Below are 16,783 nucleotides of genomic sequence, written 5' to 3'. Positions count from 1 at the left end.
ATGAGCCCTTGTTTGGGGACACCTCACTGCAGTTATAGCTGACCTTCCCAAAGGCCGGCTGCCTCCCTCCCAGTCAGCAGTTCTCAGGGCCGTTCCTCTGCACACCTTGGCATAGCAAAGGGAGGAGTTGAGGTAAAGGCCTCGTTGACCTGTAGCTGGTCTCTCTCACACCAATGTTTTCTCAAACTGTTATAATATATGAAAAAAGATTCTAAATTTTCCACAAATATCTTTGAGGTTTTTGTCAGCAATTAGAATAAAAAAAATTGACAAAACCCCAACGATATCAATTCGGAAATGCTGCCGTGGTGCCTGATAGGGATTGAAGTTTTGAATGCTCCATGTTGCTGTTTTCTGATGTAGGCCAGGTTCCATCATCCCATGATGCACCATTGTTTCCCCTCTTGGTGAGCGGAGCTTGTTGCGTCCTGGGAATCCCTGGCCATGATGTGTCATGGGAAATACAGTCTACCTTGTGGGCCTGAACTATTGCAAAGAATTGGGACTCCAGGCAGCCATGCTGCACTGGCCACGAGGGTCTCCAAACTGATATCTTTTGGTTGTCAGATATTCACTTTTTTGACGAAAATTTTAATTTTTCCCAGGAACCTGGATAATTTGCATGAAACAATTGAATTAGACAGAAAAGTTTGGGAGGTTGGTGGAGAAGGGTGTTTGTGTGTATTTTTTTTTTTAAGTCTGCTTTTTGACAGGAAATTTTCAGCCAGCAGCACAGGCAGCCATTCTCTCACATAGGCTACGTCTACACGTGAAGCCTACATCGAAATAGGCTATTTCGATGAATAACGTCTACACGTCCTCCAGGGCCGGCAACGTCGATGTTCAACTTCGACGTTGCGCAGCCCGACATCGAAATAGGCGCAGCGAGGGAACGTCTACACGCCAAAGTAGCACACATCGAAATAGGGATGCCAGGCACAGCTGCACACAGGGTCACAGGGCGGACTAGCGCTTCCGGGGCAACAGCTAGCCGCTCCCTTAAAGGGCCCCTCCCAGACACACTCAGCCTGCACAGCACGCGGTCTGAGGAGCCATAGGCACACAGACCCCGGGCGCCGCAGTCATGGACCCCCAGCAGCAGCAGCAGCAGCAGCAGCAGCCAGAGGTCCACCCAGCCCTCCCGGCAGAAGCAGGGCTTGCCCTGCTCCATGCCATGCGGGAGGCAGCTGAGCACCTCCTTGCTACACCGGAGGAGGAGCTGCCCCCAGGGCAGCAGGGCTCAACCCCTAACCCTGCAGCACCCCGCCCCTCCCCCCGGCCTCACACGCCGGCGGCTGTGGAGCTACCCCACCAGCACCAACTGGTGGAAGCGGCTGGTGCTTGGGGAGTGGGACGACGACCGCTGGCTCAGGAACTTCAGGATGAGCTGGCAGACATTTATGGAGCTGTGCCAGTGGCTCACCCCCGCACTCAGGCACCAGGACACGGCCATGCAGCGTGCCCTCATAGTGAAGAAACGGGTCGGCATCGCTGTCTGGAAGCTGGCCACTCCCAACAGCTACCGATCTGTGGGACAGCAGTTTGGTGTCGGCAAGGCCACCGTCGGGGCTGTCCTCATGGAGGTAAGAGATCCCACGGGGGGAGGGCAGGGCAGGGGAGGGGGGCCCGGGCAGAGGAGGGCAGGGGAGGGGAGGGGAGGGGAGGCCAGGGCGGGGGAGGGCAGAGGAGGGCAGGGCAGGGGAGGGGGGCCCGGGCAGAGGAGGGCAGGGCAGGGCAGGGCCACGCACACCCTGCTCACCCCTCATTGGTGCTGTCCCATGTGCTTCCTCTGCAGGTTGTGCGTGCCATCAACGCCATGCTCCTGCACAGGCTCATGAGGCTGGGGGACCCAGATGCCACCATCGCGGCCTTTGCCACCCTGGGCTTCCCCAACTGCTTTGGGGCTCTGGATGGGACTCACATCCCCATCCGCGCCCCGCATCACAGTGGACGATACCTGAATCGCAAGGGCTACCATTCTGTGGTCCTCCAGGCCTTGGTGGACAGCCGGGGACGTTTCCAGGACATTTATGTGGGCCGGTCTGGCAGCACCCACGATGCCCGGGTTTTCTGGAACTCGGGCCTGTGCCGCCGGCTGGAGGCAGGGACCTACATCCCCCAGCGGGAGATCCCTCTGGGGGACACCACCATGCCCTTCTGCGTCATCACAGATGTGGCATACCCCCTCCGCCCGTGGCTCATGCACCCGTACATGGGCCATCTCTCCACTAGCCAGGAGCGCTTCAACGAGTGCCTGAACCATGCGCGCCAGGTGTTGGAGCGCTCATTTGGCCGCCTGAAGGGACGCTGGAGATATCTCCTGACCCGCCTGGATGCGGGCCCCAACAACATCCCCCAGATTGTGGGTGCCTGCTGCGCCCTCCACAATTTGGTGGAGAGCAAGGGGGAGACCTTTTTCCAGGGCTGGGCTGCGGAGGCCAGCAGGGCAGACGTCCAGCCACCTGCTGCCCCCAGTCGGCAGGTGGACCCCGAAGGGACCCGGGTCCGGGAGACCCTGTGGGCCCACTTCAATGATGAGGCCGCGGGGTGAACTCTGCCCAGGCCCCCCACTGCCCGCCCCTTCCTCCACCACACTCCTGCCCCAACGCCCACACCATGGAGCACCCCACTGCACCCCCCTCCCACTTTTCCTGGACAAATGACAGCACGCACTTGTGGCTGAACTTAAACTGGTTTTTCTTTTAGAACTTTTTTTTTAACTGTAAATATATGAAACAAGAACAAACTATATACAACATGTGGAAACAAACTAATATGTACAAATAAAACAATACTAACAAACAAGTGTCCTCATTAATAAAAAGAAAACCAGGGAGGATAAAGGGGAGAACTATTTACATGGGGGGGACGGGGCAAACGGGGGGCACCAAATAAGAGGGTCAAACTATATACGGGGGGGGGGCCACGTCCCGGGCCCCTCGCCCCTATAGTCCGGCACTGGGCGTGGCCGGCCGGGAGCCCTGCCGCGGTCGCAGCCCTGTCCGGGGCTGGCTGGGGGCGGGGCAGACCGGAAGATATGCCCGGCGAGTCTCAGGTGGCTCCAGGGGTCCCTCGGCGCTGCGGCCCTCGGCGGTGGGTGGCGGGGCGACGGCGGACAGGACGGCGACGGGCGGAGCAGCTGGTGGTGCGGCTGGTGGAGCAGGCACGGCGGGCGCAGCGGCGGCCGGCGCGGCATGGGGGGCCAGGTAGTCCACCAGGCGGTTGAAAGTGTCCATGTAGGCCCCCCATGCCTCTTGGTGCCAGGCCAGCGCCCACTCCTGCAGCTGCAGGTGCTGCTCCGCGACCTCCAGCTGCCGACGGTGGATGGCCAGCAGCTGGGGGTCCGTCGCCGTCGGCTGGTGGTGGCATGGGGTCCGCCATCTAGCCCGCCGTGGGGCTGGTCGGTCCTCGGCCGAGGGGCTGGCCTGGAGCGATGGTCCCGGAGGGCTCTCTGGGACCACTGATGCCCCGCCGGCGCTCTCTTCCGGTCCTTCTGATGGTGCAGGTGCGGGAGACAGGAGAGGAGCGGGGGAAGAAGAATGGAGACAGGCGTTAGTGTGGGCCCCAAGCCGTGGCCTTTGTCCCCCCAGCCCTGTGCTGCAGGTTCCCCATCCCTGTCCCCGGAAGATGCTGCTGTGATGGATGGGGTTCAGGGGTCCCCCTGCCCTGCACCCCGTCCCCTGGTGGGAGCGACTCTCACTTCACTCCGCAGGGTCTGACAGCAGGAGAGGTTTCTTAGGCCACAGATGCCCAGTTTCTCCCAGGAGTGACAGCACCAGCTGTCGGAAGAGACAGTCCTTCCAACCCGTCCTGGGGAGAAGACCCCAAGAGGTGCCCCTCTGGGATGCAGCTTTCCCCCTCCTCAGGCTGGCTGCCTTCCAGCTCTCCCTTCCCCTAGCCTCTACCTGTGGCCCCCGCCCTACCCCCCCAATTCCAAGCCAGCTCGGCTCCTCCCTCCTCTTTGTTCAGGGCAGAGGTGTCACCTGCCAGCTGTAGCCCCAGGATCCTCCTTTGCCCCTGGGAGCTATTCGGCTCTTGGTGCTCATATGTAGCCTGAGTCTCCCTTTTGCACTCCCCCGACTCCATCACATGCTGCTGCTGCTGCGGGGTATCCCACCCCCTCCTCCCGGGGGCCCCTCGAGGTTCTGCTCCCCCCTGCCCCGGGGATGGGGCATGGCACTGTCGTGCGGGGTGGGGGGGGGCAGGGGCTGTTGCACTGCTGTGAGGGACATGGCCCTGCTGTCCTTGGGGCCATGGCCATGTGAGCATGTGGGGGGCCCTGGACACATATCTATTACCCTCCGCCCCTCAAGCCCAGGGGTGTACACCAGAGGGGGGTACATACCTGTCAGTCCACTCCCACGGTCTGGAGATCCCGGGGGGGCGGAGGCCCTGCTGCTGCTCCGGGATGGCAGGAGGAGGATCTGCAGCCTGGATTCTGCAGAGGAGGAGCCACCCTCCTCCTCCTCCTCCTCCTCCTGCCGTGATGTCCTGGGGGTGGGCTCCAGGGGGGGCCCCTGGGGTGCGGGGCTTACCTCCGGGGCGGACTCCGGCTGAAGGGCCTGCTGGGGCTCGTCGGCCGAGGTATCAAGGGTGGCCGGAGGGGAGAAGGTGTGCCAGGGGCCCAGGATGTCCCTGAGCTCCCTGTAAAAGGGGCAAGTGACGGGGGCGGCCCCAGATCGGCTGGCCGCATCCCAGGCCCGGGAGTAACCCTGCCGCAGCTCCTTCACCTTACTCCTGACGTGGTCAGGAGTGCGGGCAGGGTGACCCCGGGCAGCCAGGCCATCAGCCAGCCGAGCGAACGCTTCCGCGTTCCGCCTCTTGCTCCCCATTACCTGGAGCACCTCCTCCTCGCTCCAGAGCCCCAGCAGGTCCCGCAGCTCGGCCTCCATCCAGGAGGGGCCCTGGTGCCGCTTGCCAGCCTGGCTGCCCTGGCTCCCCTTGTGGGGGGGTCCCCTGGGGGCACTGGGGGGGCTGCTGGGCAGCCATCGCAGCTGGGTGGGTGGCTGAGGAACGTGCAGGCTGGCCGCGTGTCTGGGCTGCCGCCTGCACGTTCCCTCAGCTTCCTGCACAGGAAGGGAGGGGGAGGGGACCTTTAAGGGGCCGCTCCATGCGGTCACCATTGAGCTGAGGGGCTGGAGAGAGCGTCTCTCAACCCCCCAGCTGATGGCCGCCATGGAGGACCCGGCAATTTCGACGTTGCGGGACGCGCAACGACTACATGGTCCCTACTTCGACGTTGAACGTCGAAGTAGGGCGCTATTCCTATCCCCTCATGGGGTTAGCGACTTCGACGTCTCGCCGCCTAATGTCGAAGTTAACTTCGAAATAGCGCCCGACGCGTGTAGCCGTGATGGGCGCTATTTCGAAGTTAGTGCCGCTACTTCGAAGTAGCGTGCACGTATAGACACGGCTATAGTTAGCCTTACCCATTAATCCTTTAAGTGCCTCACAGCAAATCTGCTGAGGTCAGGACCAAAAAAACCTTCTAGTTTCTCCATCCAAAATGTCATCACGACACCAAGAGAACAGGGTCAAGTTCTGTGACGCCCGTGATCTGTGCACCTCCACAGGGAAAATCTTACTGACAGCAATGAGGGGGTTGATAGTGAAGGCTCAAATTTATTCCTGGTGCAATGCCAATTACTATGGGAGACTTACACCAGGGATGCGCCTGCTCAGGTTATAAGAACTAGATGGATGAGGACAATGATTGTGAAAGGGTCGAAAATTGTGTTAATGACCCTGGGGATGATGGGGTGAGCACAAAGGACTGAGAAGGGTGATGATGATGGAGCGAGAATGGAGGGGTGAGAAGGGGGCGGTCAGGGGAGTGGGACTGGAGTTAATGATATTATCAATAATGGCTGATCTCTTGTGTTTTGCAGACCATGTTTTACAGGCCATATGTTGCACATTCAAACTTGGTGGCTCCTTCTGCACAAATGCCCCCTCCACCACAAATGCCCCCTCCACCATCTTACAACAACGTGGCTTATGGCCCAAAGGAAGAGTTAGAGCAAAGGGCCTCATGAGGAACTCCCAGGAGAGATTGCACCAGCAGCTTCTTCTCTGAGGAGTAAAACGCAACCCCAGCCTGCATGGTAGATCTCAGTCCATTGGGTGAGTGCAGTCCTAGAACCCAGCTCTGCCACTCATCACAGAGGGAGCTTGTTTGTTGGCTCCACACCATTTCTTGCATCTATATTGCACAGTGAAATAATAAGACGACTCCCCTGCACTATCCAGTCCCCCAAAGGCTTTGCCCCAGAAGGTGCTTCTAGTTGTTTCTTCAATAAAGCTGCAAAATAGATTGAGTCAATCCTTTTAACACCCTTGCTAACAGATGCATGTGTGTGTAAAGAGCATGTGTGCATGTAGCAGACAGCTGTGGGGTGTATATGTATGAGTGATATGTATGTGCATACCCACATATAACCCTTAGAATAGTCATTTTGTGGAGCAGAGGGTCTCCCTTCACTAGTTTCAGACATCACAAAGCTAACTATTACAACTAGCATAAATTTGCTTTGCTGGGGCCCAATGTTCCCTCTTATCTTTTCCATCCACGTGTGGAATATATTTCTGTGTGCCCTGAGGCACGTGCATTTGAATCTCTCCTGAGCAACCACACAAGCACACAGCTGACAGGGAACATGGGTGGAGTCCTAACTCCTTTTACACACTTTCCTCCTTTGGAATCTGGTGGATGTGCTAAGAGGTCAGGCAGGAGACATGGGACAGAGCTCCTCTTGGACGTTTCCCTTCCCTCTGGAGGTGCCCCTCTAGATAGGGGGTGGGCAGACATTTTGGTCCAAGGGTCATATCAGGGAATGGCAATTGAATGGAGGACCATGAATACTTACAAAGTTGGGGTTTGGATGGAAGGGATGAGGCTTCTGACTGGAGGTACAGGTTCTGGGGTGGGACTGAGGATGAGGAGTTTGGGGTGTAGGAGGGGCCTCTGGGCTGAGACTGAGGGCTTTGGAGAATGGGGTGGGGCTCTGAGCTGGAAGAGGAGGTTGGAGTGTGAGGGGTGGGGGTTCCAGCTGGGGGTGTGGGCTCTGGGAGGCGGGGGCCAGGGATGCTGGCTTAAGGTTCAGGAAAGCACTCCTGGCTGGGACTGAAGGGTTCAGAGGACAAGAGGGGGATCGAGGCTGGGGGAGGGGCTTGAGGTGCAGGAGTGCATGGGTGCAGGGATCCAGGCTCTTGGCTGTGCTTATCTCCTCAAGCAGGTGTCAAAAACAGTGGCTTGTCCCCATTCAGGCTGGCTCCTATGCACAGGCATGGCCTGGCAGCTCTATGCGCTGCACCCTCCCACCCCCTCAACAAATGTCACCCTTGCAGTCTCATTGGCTGCCGTTTCCATCCAGCCCAGCACCGCCAGTGAAATCAAACATGAAACTTCTGTTTGTCAGTCTACAGGGATAAGACAATGGTTGCTTTGTTTACAATTATGTAAATAAGCAAGTGAGATATTAGATTTAAAGTCCGGAAAGGACCCCTGACCTCCTGTATATCACAAAATGAGAATTTTCCTGCTAAGGCAACATTTGGGTGGGTGGGGGGGTTGACTTTTTTTTGTTTTCTGCGGGAAATGTTCCCACAAAAAATCAAAGATTTTTCTTTTGAAAAGCCAAATCAAAATATTTTGGTTTGGGTTGAGTCTTGCCACATCAGACTAGAGTATTTCAATGTTTTTTATCATGTCAGTTTGGCATTAAAGTGTATCTACCTGAACTAACTCTAATCCTATTACTCCTCCTCTACTTACATTACATTGGCGACATCTTTATCATATGGGCCCACCATTATCATATGGGCCAATGAAGAATTCTCCAGAGATTTAAAAAATTTACCCCCCATCAACAACCTCAGCCTGGATTATTCCATGCACTAGATCTATTCCCTGGACACTACAGTATAAATCAATGGTGGTCATATAAAGACCACGCTACACCAGAAACCCACAGACCACTAGTCTCACCTACATTCCTTCAGCTTCCACCCAAGATACATCATATAATCCATTGTCTACAGCCAAGCCCTAAGGTACAACCCTATCAACTCCAATCCCACCAACAGAGTCAAAAACCTATAAAAGCTTTATCAAGCATTCGTAAAATTTAATTACCCATTTGGGGAAGTAAAGAAACAGATTGATAGTGCTTGACAAGTACCCAGAAGTCTCTTACTTTATGATAGGCCTCATAAGGAAAATAACAGAACACCATTTGCTATCACCGATAGCCCCCTGATTAAATCCATCCCATGCATCATTGACAACCTACAACCTATAGTGGAATGTGATCCCTCACTTTGACAGGCCAATCCTCTCCTACGGACAGCCGCCCAACCTCAAAAACAATACTCACCACACACTTAAGCACAGAAACACCAACCCAGGAACCTATCCCTGCAACAAACCGCATTGCCAACTCCATCCACATATCTCTGCAAGCAACACCATCACAGGACCAAATCACATCAGCCACAGCATCTGGGACGCATATACCTGCACATCCTCTAATGTGATATATGCCATAATGTTCAAGGAATGCCCCTCTGCCATGCACATTGGACAAAAAGGACAGTCTCTGCACCAAAGGATGAATGGACATAGTCTGACAGCAGGAACTGGAACACACATAAACCTATACAGGAACACTTTATTCTCCTTGGACAGTCAGTAATGGATTTAAAGGTAGCCATTCTTCTACAAAGGTATTTTACCACAAGATTACAGAGGGAGACATCTGAATTGGAATTCTTTTACAAGTCTGACACATTTAAAGTAGGCCTGAGCAGAGACCTCAACTATCTTATGTATTAGAAAAGCAATTGTCCCACCTTTGATCTTCACAGGAATGGGATATAGCCTACTTAATTTTCTTCATCAACTGGTCCTACTAGTGACAGGTGAAACTTATTTCCCCCTCCCTCCCTGCAATATATAAACCCAGATTCTATTTTTATATTCCATTTTTTATTTGAAGAAGTGGGTCTCACCCATGAAAGCCCATGCTATAGGATTGCTTATTATTTGTGAAGCTATAGACTAACATGGCTACCACTCTGAAACAAGGAACGTGAAGTGATTCTTCCCAATAGGATTGGCTCCCTATTCCAAGCTACATTTTCCTGGTTGAACTTCATTCTTCTCTTTTACTCAACCTCCATGGTATTTCATGAGAGTCCCATGATCATGCATGTAAGAAGTAGGATGGTGTTTCTTAAACTTTTTGAGACTATGGAACACCAAACAATAAAATTTTGTTATACAGAACATGGTCCTGGTTTCTCAGCAGTAGTATTTTCACTCACTTCTGTTTTTTTAAAAAAAGATATGTTAACTTACTCTATTTACTCACATCAGTGGAAATAATAAATTCAAAAAATCATCGCACACTTAGCACGCACATTGGCTGACATCAAGCAGTTGATTGGCAATGTAGCCGCCACACTGACAGAGAAGGACAGGAGATGGGAGAAGATTAGAGACGTGGGAAGGATAGCACAATGTTTGCCAACCTTGCTGTGTTGCCAGAATACTACTGCTCTTGTGAAATGTAGAAATAAAATTATATTTCAGCATTTTCCATTATCGTTCTCATCCTAAAATGGTAATTTATTATAAAACTTAGAATTATTTTTCCAAACGCTTGTGGCACACATGTGAGTTCTTCATGGAACACCAGTGTTCCACAGAACATAGTCTAAGAAACACTGATGTAGACCAGGTGGGAAATCTTGCTCATAGTAGAGAAGTACCTCTACTCAAACTCCTATAAGGCAATAATGTGACAAACAGAAATACCAGCAAGTTAAAGAAGTATGGATTGGATAAATGAATTGTGAGGTGGCTAGAAAGCTGGCTAGATCATCGGGCTCAATGGGTAGTGCTCAATGGTTCTGTGTCTAGTTGGCGGCTGATATTAAGTACCCCAACTATCAGTTCTGGGGCTGGTTTTGTTCAACATCTTCATTAATGACCTGGATGAGGGGATGTATTGCACCCTCAGCAAATTTGCCAGTGACACTAAACAAGGAGGAGAGGTTGATACCCTAGCAGGTAGTGAAAGGGTCCAGCATGACCTAGACAAGTTAGCAGATTGGGCCAAAAGAAATCTCAAGAGGTTCAACAAGGACAAGTGCGGAGTCCTGCACTTAGGATGGAGGAATTCCAAGCAGTACTACAGGCTGGGAACCAAATGGCTAAGTAGCAGTTTTGCAGAAAAGGACATGGAGATTAAAATGAATGAGAAGCTGGATCTGAGCCAACAGCATGCCTTGTAGCCAAGCAGGCTAATGACATACTGTGGTGCATCAGTAGGATCATTGCCAGCAGACCTCAAGGGGTGATTATTCTTCTTTAACAGGCACTGGTGAGGCTGCATCTCAAGTGTTGCATCCAACTCTGGGCCCCCCGTTACAGGAAGGATGTGAACACACTGAACAGAGTCCAGCAAAGGGTGACGAAATCCTTAGGGGGTGGAACACATGACTATGAGAAGAGTCTGAGGGATTTGGGATTATTTCCTCTGCAGAAGAGAAGAGCGAAGGGCAATTTGACAGCAGTCTTCAGCTTGCTGAAGGGGGGGCTCTAAAAAGGATGTGGAGAGGCTGTTCTCAGTAATGATGGATGGCAGAACAAGGAGCAATGGTCTCAAATTGCAGTGGGGGAGGTCTAGGTTGGATATTTGAAAAAAAAACCTATTTCAGTAGGAGCATGGTGAGGCTCTGGAAAGGTTATCTAGAGTAGTGGTAGAATCTCCTTTCCTAGGGGTCTTTAAGTCCCCACTTGACAAAGCCCTGGCTGAGTTGATTTAATTAGGATTGGTCCTGCTTTTATCAGGAGGTTGGACTCAATGACCTCCTGAGGTCTCTTCTAACTCTATGATTCTGAAATTTCAGACTAAAACAACTGTTTAAGGCTCAGAACTTCCCACAGAATGGACAATCCCATTTCTAATCCGCTCTGCTCAGGACAGGATGCTCTGCTCATCCCCAGGATGGGGTGGAACTGTCTCCCCTCACTTGCCCCATTCTCTTCCCACAGGCCATCCGGATCCTGATTGAGCTGTGATACACATCGGCTTTGGAGGCATCTCTACAATATCCATTAACCAATCCACTTGCATATCAACCATCGTGGGGTACCCGTTCTGAGGAGGAATTTTTGTTAGTAGAATTGGATGCATTTATGAAATGATGGCCCATGTGGATAAATAATCATTGTCTGTCATTAAAGTTCTACCTGTCTATGATGACTGAAGCAATACACATAAGAAAAGAAAGCCACTTCCAGGAGCTTAATGAACTTTCTAAACATAAGTGAACTGAGCTTCATGAAACATCAGTGGGTTGTTCCACATTATCCCCATTTTACAGATGTGAAAACAGAGGCAGCAAAGGGCTAAGAGAGTCACCAAAGGTAATGCAGTTGAATTGTGACAGCTGGTTATAGAATTCAGATCTCACTTACTGTGGGCACGGCTGTTTGTGGCGTGACCACGACAGTGTTGCAAGCCATGGCCTGCACATGCCCCGTACATGATCAAGGCTTCACTACCCAATCAAAACCCGACACACCAGTGTGCTTTAACAAACCCCCTCCGAGGAGCTAAGGGATTAGTCACATACACAGAGCAAGGCCACCACCTCACCAAGCATTAAAAAGGCTCCTAAAAATGACAACTCCTAAAAAGGACACAATGCACTGGCTGTGGCCTATTGGGTTGCTTCCGTGGCCAAATCCTGACAAAAGGTCGACTCCCCCATCCCAGGTCAGAGATGTGTGTACCTTGACAAGTCCGTTGGTCGGCCCGAGTTGCTTGTCCCTCCCACAGAAAATCTGGACCCTTTCGGCCAGATGTTGGTGTGGTCTCTGCTCGCCATCTGTGCTTTGGTAACTGCCTCATAAGTACAGGCTTTCCCCTGTCCGTCACCCAACACCACATTGAGATCAACGGCGAAAGCCCGCTAGGTATCCCCTCTTAATTCCTCTTATAACATTGATTAAACCATCGTTAATAAAGCTTTTTACACTCACTGCCTGTCTCATCTCCGTCGGCTACTCATCCAGCGAACACCCTTTACTCCTGGAACACAGTCATGCATCATGTCATGCATCATGTTGTGCCCCGGAGCAGGCTTCAGTCCCTCTTAGTCCCTCCCAATAAAGTCTACCCATGCATTCATGAAAGACAGGCGTCTACCACCAATTACAAGCTGTGAGTTTCACTCACAATTTCTACTGTCCCATCTCACCTGTTCTCTATGTTGGGTGCCCTGGCTTCACATTTCTGAAAATCTGCTCACCTTCTTCACCAAAACTGTGGTGGTTGGGGTGGCATTGCAGGCTGAGTTGCTGTGGAGTCCCTGCCATAGCTCCCCCGCTGGGCCAGGGCTGGCACTCAAGCATCAGCGAAGTCATTGGTTCTGCACTTCTACCAACTGGGCTGATGTCAGGGCCCAGACTTCTCTGATGCTGAGCCCCTCCAGCTAACTAGGCTGAAGTCAAGGCTCAGATCTCCATCCCTTTGCAACTCTGCTGGCTCAGCTGGGCCTTGTGAGGGTTTATCTACCCTGAATGGGAAGCAGGGAGAAAGCAAGTTTAGCTGACGAGCTAAAAGGGCAAATCTCCTGCCAGTTTCCAAACTGTCAAGTGAAATCGGTACTGCTCCATCACAGAAAGCAGTGTGTGGTTGTGACAGCAGAGGGCACTGCAGATCTGGATTAAGGCATGTTCGCACAGCTGGGAGGCTGGAGACGACAGGTAGGGTGGCCAACTTTCAGAAAGACAAGAGCAAGACACATGCAGAAACCCCATCCTCTCTGTGGCCCTGCCCTCGGCTCCTCCTCTTCCTCCCCAGCACCTCACCCCTACACCCTGGCCATGCTGGAAGACATGGCCAGGCCATAGTAAGAGTCATGCAGGGAGCCCAGGCCACTGCAGGGAGCTCTGTATTCTCCATCTGCCTTGAGCAGGAAGCTGAAGAGCTGTCCCCAACCTGTGTCCCACCCCTGCTGGAGGTCAGGCCTGTGATGTAGAAATGCTCAGAGACTGGGGCAAGGGGGTACTATATAGCCTCCATAGGCAGAGACATGGGCAGGGGATGGCACAGCTGCACTGCGTGGAAGGTGTAGCGAGGAACATGGTGAACTCCTGAGCACTTCTCAGGACTGTCCAATCACTGCTCCTCTGTGTATGGAGAGAGGAGCAAGAGCTCAGTTGTCAGAAAGAGCAGGAGCTCAGAAGCAGAAAAGAACAGGAGGAGAATCTGTGGGGAAGGATTAGGACATGGGTGTCACCTTAACAGAGAGGATAGAAATGAACCTGGTTGGCAGCATTACTAGATGGAAAGTGCTCTCTAAGCACAAGTTATAACTATTACAACTTCCCTTGGCAGGGGAAGTGTCACTCTTTTTCCTTTCCCATATGGTTTGTCTTACAAGTGCGAGGTGTGAATGAGGCTTTCTCTTTCCCTCACAGTTTGTCATTTCTGGATCCCTCTCGGCTGCAGCTGAGAATCATCGCAGCAGCTATGTGGTGAGTTTCTGGAGCATGTTTCTTCCCCTTTCTTAACATGGGGGAGTTGTAGAGTTCAGCTGTGTTTCACCCATGGCACTATGCAGCAAGTGTCTGATGGGAAAAAGCAGAGAGCTTGTGGATCAAGACAGGGAGAAGGAATATTGGAGAGGGAGAAGTTGGGTGAGGGAATGTCATTTGTTAGACCAAGTTCTCTTGGAACTTGTGCCAGAGAGGAAGACAAGAAGAGACAAACTAAGAACTGCAGGAGAAATAGGGGTACTTAAACTGCTCTGAGCTGTCTGCTTCAGTACTCTTAGCAGCAGCTTCTGGCTCAACAGCTATCTTCAATTTTTCTATTGACATTAAAACCTCAGGTGGGCGCCCCCTATAAAGGAATCCAATAGACAGCAGAGCTGCAAACAGCTGCTGAAAAGGCAGCCAGACTATTGGGGAACAAGAGAATGACAAAGAATCCGGGGAGGCTGAAACAATATAAAGGGAATTTAGAAGAATTAAAGCAGCTGGAAATAAATTCAAATTAGTGAAGAGAAAGGGACTTCAGGTCAGGCTCCTGTTGAGTAAAGCACTACGTATCTGTGAAACTTCAGGATATGCTAAAAATTAAACATATGTCTAAGTGTTTTTCCTGAATCGAGCCCTGCAACACATCAAATAATAGAGAAATGAATGAAAAATGTTGTAAGCGGGTTTTCAAAAGTCTCCTCCCCACAAAATAATTCACAATTTCAAAGAAATTTTGAAAATTTCAACCATCTTTGCTTGTTATCTTTTATCAGCTATTTTACATTCTCTACATGCGGGAACTGTCTTTTCAAGTGGAAAGACACATTGCATAATTCACCCCACGAACCATACTCTGATAATAATGACTCCTGAGAAAGTATTAGTTAGCTACTGGCAGGCTAAGCAGATGACTCAGGGCTTCAGTAGCTGACTGTTGGGGTTTGCTCTTGTGGTCTAGATAAGTGATCTTCCAAAATGTCATAGACTTGTATGAAGCCCTAAAAATTAGGCAATTCTCCGAACTCCAAGAATTGCACAAGCCCTGAAACCTCTTTTTAAATGAATTTAGGGCTTATAAGAAGACCTAAAAAAGAAAACCCAAGCTCACTATTTACTCTGGAATACACACAGCATATGTAATAGAGCCCCATGGCTTAGATTTTTGGAACTCTGAGCACTAAAAGGAAAATGCTCTCTTACTTGGCATAGCAGATGTGGAGCCTTCAGTGGCTTCAACAGCAGCTTTAACACTCTTGCATGTGGCTCAGCTGCTAGAAGGAGACAAAAAAATCCATGTTTTCCTAGCATGATTTGCTTTACTCACAGGCTATGTCTACACCTGAGAGTTTTGTCAACAAAACTCACAGAGCAGCTACACCCATAATGTGTTTTGTCAACAGAAACTGACGACAACAGAAGCCGTGTAGATGTTCCAGGGGGCCCTTTTGACAACAGAGTAGATCAGAAGATGGATCCGCTTTTATGAGTAGATGCAGTCTGTCAACAGATGTTTTGTTGGAACATCTCTTCTGAGAGTAACTTCTGCAGACAGATGCTTCTAGTGCAGATGTAGCTACGATGCTCTCAGCTGTCTTGATGACAGTACATACAGTCTTTGGGGACAGCCCGAGATGGTAAGCAACATCAACAGAACATTAATCTTTTCTACTGTGCTTTATATGTGCAGTTTTACATCCAGTCACACTGGTGAGCTGCCACTTACATTCACTAACTTCACTCGTTCTGCTCGCGCTAGCATTTCGCTTAGAAGTCATTGTTTCTGGCTGACGGAGGCACATCAGAGAGAGACTTCTGCTTGCTTCCAGTCTATGCTGGCATGAACTAGATGGGCATGCACACAGGGAATATAAGGACGGAAGTGCGGGGAAAGTATGGACGTAAAGTGGAATCGGTCTGCTTTTTGGCAGTGATGTAAATGCGAAACAGCTTTTAAGCAGAGAAATGTACCATGGGACCCCCTGAACATAAGCTCCTCATAATATATAAACCATTTGCTATCTAACTTTAGCTATACCTGAAACATTGAATTATATATTTAATAGGAATGGTTAAAATATGAGTTAATTAATTGTATTGTGCAATTTGCAAGCAAACGTTTGTTCATAAAAACAAATTTATAAAAAAAGTATAGCTAAATCAAAACTATTAACCTAAAGAATAGCAAAGTTCAGAGCTGCACAAGGAAGGAAAGAAGAGGGTAGAGAGAAGGGGAAAGCAAGAGTATGCGATCATTTAATTGGATCATTCGGAGCCAACAATTGGGTTCCTGAGCAAGGGTGGTGGAAGGGGGCTTGCTCTGCACTCCTGGAAGGGGTGGGGCCTCAGATGGAAGGGGTGGGGCAGGCAGCGAGTCCTCAGCACCGCCCAAACCATGGTGCACAGCCCACCCCAGGCTTCAGGGCTGCCTGGAGCTCACATCAGGCTGCTCTGGTGGTGATTTCAGGGGCCTGGAGCTCTGGCCACCACTGCTGCCCTTTTGAATCACTGAGTGCTGGGGAAGTAGCTCTCTTTGCCTCCTCCCCACCCTACCCCTGAGAGGAGGCCTGCATTCAGATACTTCCCGGACAACATCCTCTATCTCCGAGAATGTTTCTGTACATATCTTTCCATGCTGGCCCAGCTTGTATCTGTGCTCCAGTCATCAATTGCAGGTCACTTTAATGGATTTCCATGCTTGCAGTACCAGTCTTTTAGCAATTACTAGTTCTCTGCTTAGCCAAAGATACTCAGCTTTATTCAGCTTCCAACTAACATCCGTTAGGCTTAAAAGGTGCTACAGGACTGCTTGCTTTGTTCTGCGATGATACAGACTAACATGGCTACCCCTGAAACCAATTTTATGGGAGGTGGGTGGTCAAAACTCTTCAATAATTTTGAAACAGTTCTTTGCAGTTTCAACCTTTCTTTCTTTTCTTTTCTTTTCGTGTATATTTATAAAACAAATCATTTTGTTCCAGAGAACCAGAATTTTTCCACTCTGAAAATGCTGAATTGTTTTGTCAATTTTGAGTTTTTTTCTGCTTAATATTTTCTTAAGTTAGGAGAGCCTCTGAAGCCAACTTGGTTTCATGAATAGTGGTGATGAATGAGCATTTTTTCATGAAAAAATAGATTCACTAAAAATTCACAGCTAATTCTCAGCAGCACACAAGCACTTCCAGTAGCAATTTGGATGTTCCTCAAGAAATAGAGGCGATGATTCCT

The 16,783-nt window shown here is 50.7% G+C and overlaps 1 protein-coding gene across 1 annotated transcript in view; it reads left to right on the top strand.

Annotated features, from left to right (window-relative positions):
• The window catches only part of LOC142014022 (membrane-spanning 4-domains subfamily A member 8-like), a 29,304-nt gene extending 23,008 nt beyond the window's left edge, over positions 1-6,296 (top strand). Inside the window, exon 7 of the mRNA XM_074996019.1 lies at positions 5,889-6,296. Within this exon, the coding sequence (XP_074852120.1) occupies positions 5,889-6,035 (147 nt within the window). The 3' untranslated portion in view covers positions 6,036-6,296. The remainder of the gene's footprint in view (positions 1-5,888) is intronic.
• Positions 6,297-16,783: the final 10,487 nt, after the last annotated feature.

This window comes from Carettochelys insculpta, chromosome 6 (assembly GCF_033958435.1).
Source record: "Carettochelys insculpta isolate YL-2023 chromosome 6, ASM3395843v1, whole genome shotgun sequence".
Classification (NCBI taxonomy): Eukaryota; Metazoa; Chordata; order Testudines; family Carettochelyidae; genus Carettochelys; species Carettochelys insculpta.
This window is presented reverse-complemented; position numbering and strand designations above follow the sequence as displayed.